Source organism: Centruroides sculpturatus, unplaced genomic scaffold (assembly GCF_000671375.1).
Source record: "Centruroides sculpturatus isolate CEXI.00-Female unplaced genomic scaffold, Cexi_2.0 scaffold1927, whole genome shotgun sequence".
Taxonomy (NCBI): Eukaryota; Metazoa; Arthropoda; class Arachnida; order Scorpiones; family Buthidae; genus Centruroides; species Centruroides sculpturatus.
This window is the reverse complement of record NW_019386111.1, coordinates 40,180-48,564: the sequence shown is the minus strand read 5'-3', so window position 1 is coordinate 48,564 and position 8,385 is coordinate 40,180. Positions and strand designations below refer to the sequence as shown.

At 27.9% G+C, this 8,385-nt stretch overlaps 1 protein-coding gene across 1 annotated transcript in view; it reads right to left on the bottom strand.

The window, feature by feature from the left end:
- The window catches only part of LOC111613655 (patched domain-containing protein 3-like), a 3,788-nt gene extending 3,036 nt beyond the window's left edge, over positions 1-752 (bottom strand). The window contains exon 1 of the mRNA XM_023355006.1: positions 695-752. Within this exon, the coding sequence (XP_023210774.1) occupies positions 695-752 (58 nt within the window). The remainder of the gene's footprint in view (positions 1-694) is intronic.
- Positions 753-8,385: the final 7,633 nt, after the last annotated feature.

Sequence of the window (8,385 nt, the reverse complement as noted above, 5' to 3'; positions counted from 1 at the left end):
ACCCGTCCCCTCATTGGACCAAGAAGATCGTCATCGCTGACGAAATCGGAGAAAAGTTCGAAAATGAGGACGTGATATAAAAGGGCCAGGCATGATGAGAAAGGGGGTGGAAGTTATTATTGGTATCTGTGTGTGCGCTCCGATCGTCTACCTCCCGCCGAGAATCCGAACCTCCTCCTCCTCTACAAGACTAAAAGACCTGAACTTAACTGAAATTTTTCTACTCACCTAAAAAGAACTGTTCACCTAAAAGGAACTGTTGGACCTTTTGTGCTGATTTTGGACTTGAGCTCCTACAACCTAAGGTATTTATCCTGCCCGCGCACTATTGTACGTTCTCTCTCTCCGCGTAACGAAACGCGCACCCGGTCGTTAATTTGGACTAAATATTGAATAATAACTCATGTAGTATATGTATCGTATTTTATTAGCTGATGTAAACTTAATTTAGATTATATATAAATAAACGGGTTTTTATGTTTAAAACTTATGGAGTGCAGTTTCTTCCGTTTGTCTCTCAGTTCTCCATTCCGGGTCCAACCCTCATACCTATCCGCTCGCGCGAACTTGTGGTCTCTGTATCGACCGAAGGATACAGTGGTGTCATCCTGACGAGGTATCGAAGAGATACCGACCCTATGGTCACAAATATATATAGAATTTTATATTTAAAAAGTTAATTAAATGATCTTACTGAAATTAAAACGAAATGCTAGTTGTTGTTTTTCTTCTTTGTACCCTGATAATGCCATGCACCCTGCATAAAATGTTATTTGATACAAAAATGTGAACACTACGCTGGTTGCCGAATAATAACAAAACATTCTTATAAGAGGGAACGATGCCGTCATTCCAATGCAATATGAGAACAGATTAGTCAACGATGTTAACGTTATAGAAATTCCTGCTTCACCCAATGTTTCTTCCATGCGTTTGTGTACTTTATGCTTGGGGTTTGATATTCTCCAACACGCCAACAATACGAAAGCATCATCGATTTCCGTCACTACATCAAAAAATCATGAATAGACGAAAATATCATAATCTAAAATAGTACAAATATAAAAGCGTAAGTAATCACTTACCGAGGACTAAAAATGGAATGGTGATGTTTTAAATGCTATTTGGTACACCGACAGCCGACATGAATCCGAAAGAGGTGACCACAGCTAGACCAGCAGATAAGACGCTTGCAACACCAAGAAAAGGCTTGCTTTTTGCCCAATTGTTGCTCATACACGTGACAATAGTGAAAACAGAAATGAATGCAACTACTGCACCGATCATCGGCTCCATATTTTCAGATAATTGTACATTTCGTTGTTCCATTGACCACATGTAATCAATTATACAGAAAACATATTTAAATTGATGATTTCTTATTCGATTATAAACTTCTTTTTGCCATCTCTCTATCACATTGTGTTTTTTCTTGTCGGTCTCGTCAGTAAAATAGGTTAATCTTATAGCATTTACTGTTTGAATCACATCGTTGTCATCTCCGATTACACCCCCAAAGTTCAGAGAATTAATTTGATAAGAGTATGTCAGCGGATCTATGTCGAACGAATACTTCAATTTCTTTTTTCGCTGCACTATATTATCAATTTCGGGCAATATTTCGATAATAGGATTTTCAAAACATTTTTCGCTTACACGTGCACAAATATCTGGATATCCAATTTTTCTACCTTTATCGTTAATTGTTATATTTTTAATAAACTGATCCGCCAGACTTATTTCCAGTAGCACATCTTTTTCGAGCATGTCTCCACCACCTTTCTTTGTAAATATCACAAACACACATTTTGGTAGAGCTGTAAAACTTGTCGGATCAAGGAATTTCGATGTATTGAAAGGAAACGTTTCGTCAACAAACTTCTTAGTATCGTAGACTTTTCCTGAATCTGCAAATGTCATTTCTACCATGTTTGTGATAGTGTTTATATTAACGAGGAATGCTGAGAATATCGCTGATATTAAAATAGGAAAAAAGATAAAGAAGTAAGGATGAAGTCCGATTAATCTTCCTAATTTTCGAAAAACGATGAATAATCGATTCATTACACAGTGAATTTTCATGTTTCAATTTTGATTAATTTTTTTTTCTTTTGCCTATAAAAAATAAAAAAAAACATTATTCAGATAATTATCGATGTTCACAAAAAATATTTTTTTCAATCGAACATAGCTATAAAAGAGTCCTTTATCTGTTGTCTCATTGTATATTTTCGGGATTCCTTAAAAGAAAGTCTCTAAATAAGGTCATCATCGCGAGTAAAATTTTTAATTTTAAAGGCAGACGAAGCGACAACACATGAAAGACATTTCTAAAATTATGCACGATGAAAACTTTTTTGTAAATATTATAAACTTTTTTTTATGTTTTTATCATTTAGATAAATTTGATATTTTAAAATTTCAATTAAAATTCTATGAAGCCGTTAAACTTTTATTCATTGTTATTAAGTTTACATACTAGATAAAACATTAAACTTTCAGTTATGAAATCAGCTGTAATTTTCTTGTACAACTAGAAAATACTGCAAATCAGAAATCAGAATATTATTAGAAATTCTATAAATTTGTGTTTAATATTACGAAATTATTCGAAATTATGTAAAATAGTACATTTAAACATTTTTGTTATTAAAACAAATATGTAATATTCAGCTCAATACGACTAAAAACTACAAAAAAGTAATGTATAACCCATGCATATGAATAATTTTTAATTCCTAAATGCCAAGTACGTAATAAACCAATGTTATTTCTAAGTAATAAAACGTAAAAGTCAAATTAAACAATATAATATTTAAGAATACCTTTACGGAGAAGCAAGAGAAACATACGTACATTAATGTAAATATATGGAGTACTAGTTGAAGTCTCAAAGCAAAAAAAAAAAATTTTATATTAGCATTTAGATTTTCAGAACGATTACAGTCAATTTTTCGATTACAACTGACTTTCAGATTAATCAATGTTTTTGAAAGTGTGATGTTTCTACAAAAAATAAATAATAACAATAAAAAAAGATTAACAAAGAAAATTGTCTTATATCTACAAACAATTGCTCGAACGTGAAAAATTTGGCATGTTCAAAAATTAACATTACAGAGCTTTATATCAATTTTTTATCAGCTTTTATGACGTTATATAGTGAACAATGAACATTTTAAAAAAATGTGAACTTGTGCATTTAGAAACGCTAGTGTTTCCTTACTTTCACGATTTTTCACTGTTTGTTATCTACGTTAACAATAAAATAACTTTTTAAGTGTAATTTATATTTTAATATATTAAAAAAATTACGGTTCTATTAAATTTTGTAATAAAATTACTTACTTGCAAAGATTTCGGTTTTGTGTTCCGAAGTATTATTCACGTTAAATGAACAGTCAGAGGCGAGTTTCTGTAAGCCGATATTTTAATCTCGTACAAAATTTGTAGCAATCTATTAAATTATTACTTACTGTTAATTATAAACATATCACAACTCTTTAATTGTAAGTTTTTAACTATTCAGATATAAGCAGAGTCCTTTAAAACCGTAGCAGTCTCATTATCTTCAATAATAAGACAAATACGGTTTAAAAAATTTTTTATTATTTTAGATAAGTTAGAAGTAATTAACATAATAAAAAAAGCATGACATAGTACTGTTTGTTTCACAATACACGAACAACACTTTTTAAATTTGAATAGAACCTGATGATTTCATGCAAATTATTACAGGTGTATTTAACAGTTTAATTGGTCTTTTGTTAATTTCACTTATAAAACTCGCGAGCAAATAAAATTTTAATTACTTTATTCGCTAATTTAAAACAATTTGTAAATTACTTACGTTTAACTTATTATTAAAATGCATCTGCATGCTAATGTTTCTAAAACAATTTAATAATTACTTACCATATATTGTTCAATTTCATTATCCGAAATATCTTATGCCATGTTAAGTTGTACGATCAAGCGTTAATTGTATTTATCAACAGTGTTATAATTTGTAATATTGTAATAACGAATTTGCAAATGGATTTTGTAACTCGATGACTGGATTCAGACGTTAGACTTGTTAATATAAAAAAAGAAATCAATGTTGCAAGAAATGATAAATTATTTACGAGGAAAAAACTTGCAATACAAGTTTCATGAACAATTTAGTGAATAATAAAAAATTTTGAAATAAATTTTGTAATTAGTTATCACTGAGCCATGAAAATTTAGTTGTGAAAAACGTTAATGAGTTATTTCGATGAATTTTAATGATCTTTATTTAGTATTTGAAAACTAAACTGTCTAAAAATAACTATTTACTTTTTATACTAAATAAAAATAAAGTAGTAAGAAAAATGAAATAGTAAATTGACATTAAATAATAAATTAAATACAAGTTTACAATTTTAATAATTATATTCGGTGTAATCAAAGTTGAAGCAGGAAAAGACAAAAAAAAAAAAAATAGACAATATATTTTTTTTCGTGTCTTCCACGTGGAATAGAATCGCAGAAACGCATTACAGATATTAATAATGCAGTTATCGTTCATTTTAAAGTAGTAAAATCAATTTCGAGTTCTGCAATGTTTCATTATTTATAATTTTATACGCATGGCAACAATAATACCACATTTAAATAGTACTGTTATGTTTCGATAAAATAAATATATATCGATATATTTACTTTAGAGAAAAACAGCGATAGTAACATGTGTTGGTTAGATATATTAAATTTGCAAAAATATTTAAATTTTAAATATTATTAAATTAATTAATTTTTTAGTTAATAATTATTTAGTATGTACTGTACTGTAACGAAAATATTTCTGAATATTATCAGAAATTCTAAATTTTTTGTTAAATATTACTTTTGTAAAATTATTCAAAATTATGTAAATCTGTAGATCTATACATTTTTTATTATTAATGCAGATATTTAATATACGACTCAATACGACTATTTAACTTGGTGTTACTATTTACTGGAGAAAGTTTATTAATGTTCACTGAGTTTGAAGTTACAATTCATTGGAATACCTTATTTTAATTCCTAATTGGTTTTAAAAAATTTAAAACGTCTTTTTTCTAATTCGAGAAAAATTAGCTATGTTTATTTAAACATGTAACAATAACAACATGTATCTTTTTTTTTCTAACTCTCCTATGATATATTCGGACGTTGTTACTCGAACGTCACAAACATTATTAAAAAAAAGTATACGCGTGATAGCCCGCGTAATTAACTATCTGGTGTCGGAAATCATGACGGAGGAGACTGTGATTTTATGATCGTTTAGTCTCCCCAGCTTTCTATCACTCATTAAAATGCCATTCTTTGAGACAACCGAAAGCTAGTCTCACGATTATCTGCCGAGTAAGCGGTATACGAATCAAAACTGCATTCTGAACACCCGGCACATCTCACATTTTGTTGTATATTAAATTTAATTTTTAATTTTGTTAAAGAACCTGGTTTGAATCAATTATTTCGTTTCGGGTTATTCTTTAGTCAGACTTTAACGTTTTTTTCCACTGTGATCCTGTCGTACCAATCTAATCTTTGCGCGTGTTAAGTTAAATTTTTTTCTTTACTATGTCAGGAATCCAGTGAAAAATCGCGAAAATCTTTTTAACGTCATAAGTTATCTTAAATCAGTGACTGGGGTTTCACGGCCCCCTATCTCACACCTATTTTTTCTAATTATAAACATTAACCTGTCGTTGTATTTAAGCTTTGCTTTATTTCAAATTAGTTGATTACAGTTTTTCGTTGATTCTCTATAATACAATAACAAAAATCTAACTTTAACAGTTGAGCGAGTTGAAATGCTGATTAAATTAAGTAGAAACCAATCTTATTATAAATAAATAATAGTAATTAATAAAACTAAACTAAAGAGTGAATACAAATATAATACAATTAAATAAAAATATAACAAATGAAATTACAATGATAACATTAGAAATTTATCTTATAGAACGATTAGATTATCCTACTTAAAGCTATGTTTAATCTATCTACGCTAAATCCAACCCTTACGCGCGGAAAGAGAGTTTATATCAATATATCATATTATATTACCCTATAAACACTTTTTCTCGTTGAATATTTTCATAAAGAAGATCTTCTATGGATGCTTAATTAATTCGTGTAGCACTTAGTATAGCGAATTCAGGTACTTTCTGGATCTTCCGTGAACTGCTGTAAGTTATATGGCAATTACTTATTTCGATGAACTTTCTGGATTAGCGGGAAAAATCCTTTTTTATAGCAGATTTTTCAGACGGCCAACTAACGTGTGCAAAGGACTACATAAAAAACAGTTTCATATTTGATTAGAACCTGATGACTTCACAAAAATTTTTACAGATATATTACAAAGTTTAATTGGTCTTTTGTTAACTTTATTTATAAAACTCGCAAGCAAATAAAATTTTAATTACTTTATTCGCTAATTTAAAAGAATTTATAAATTAACTACGTTTAACTTATTATTAAAATGCATTTGCATGCCAATGTATCTAAAACAATTTAATAATTACTTACCATATATTGTTCAATTTTATTATTTGAAATATCTTATGCCACGTTAAGTTTTACGATCTGGCGTTAGTTGTATTTATCAACAGTGTTATAATTTATAATATTGTAATAACGAATTCGCAAGTGGATTTTGTAACTCGAAGACTGGATGCAGACGTTAGACTTGATAATATAAAAAATAAATCAATGTTGCAAGAAATGATAAATTATCTACGAGGAAAAAACTTGCAATACAAGTTTCATGAACAATTTAGTAAATCAGAAAAAAACTTTAAAATAAATTTTGTTATTAGTTATCACTGAGCCATGAAAATTTAGTTGTGAAAAACGTTAATGAGTTATTTCGATGAATTTTTATGTTCTTTATTTAGTATTTAAAAACTAAACTGACTAAAAATAACTATTTACGTTTCATACTAGATTTAAAAAAAACGGTAAGAAAAATGAAACCGTAAATTAACACTAAATAATAAATTAAATACAAGTTTAGAATTTAAATAATTATATTCGGTGTAATCAAACTTGAAGCAGATAAAAACAAAAAAAATAGACAATATATTTCTTCTCGTGTCTTTCACATGGAATAATATCGCAGAAACGCATTACGGATATTAATAATGCAGTTATTCTTGATTTTAAAGTAGTAAAATTAATTTTGATTTCTGCAGTTTCATTATCTGTAATTTTATACGCATGGCAATAATAATTTCACATTTAAATACTACTATTATGTTTCGATAAAATAAACATATGTCGATATATTTACTTTAGAGAAAAACAGCAGTAGTAACATGTGTTTTATAGATGTATTAAATTTCCGAATAATATTCGAATTTAAATTATTATTAAAATAATTAATCTTTTAAGATTTTAATTATGTATTTTGTACTGTACTACCTTTGAAAAAATTGTAAGAAATCTTGTTCAATTTTGAACAAATATAATTAATATACAATAACGTGAATTTTATCAAAATGAAATGCTTTCTAAAATCTATTTTTTTTTTCTTTCGTGACAGAACAGGTTTATTTCCCATGCGAACTGAGTTATAATTTTATTCGAAAAGTAGGAAAACAACTCTGATAATATGTAATACTTTTTTACTGTGATGATGTTGTCAGACGTTTTTGCAGTTGCTTTTATAGTCGTAGAATAAGATATTATACTGAATTGCATTAAAATTATAAGTATAAAACTGGTAACAAGGTGGAAATATCGATAATTTACACTAGTGTTTATCACCGTATTTAAGGCACAGGAAAGATAATTAAATTTGTAATAAAGTATTACAGAAACATTATACGCAAAATATAAATAGCCTAATCATTGCGGTTGATCAGAAAAAAATTAATTTTATCTAACATAAATAATTAAAAATTTTGTTTTGAGTGCTTCGTTATGAAATTAATAATTGTTCCGTACGTGTTTGTGCTTATTTATTATTTCGTACAGTTTGTATTATATAATAATTGTCGATACGTGTATACTTTCATATAGTTTAATGGTTAATTCCGTCAAAGAATAACTACATCTGTATTTCTTCTGTCAATACTAAAAACGTTTCTTGCATTTCACCTTATCTTAATATCACAGACGTCTTTTTTGACACTAGAAAAATAGGATTAACGTTTTCTGGGTTTACACAAAATTAAAGCTATTTGTAAAACATATTTTCCTTTAATTAATTTAAAATTTAATCATGATTGTAAATTCTTTGCTGTGATTTATTTGATTGGATAAATCTTCCATCATTTCTGAAATACATCACCAATAAAACAATACTTTTAAAAACATATTAATTAAATTGCACTGCTGGCCTTTAAAACAGCAATATTAGAA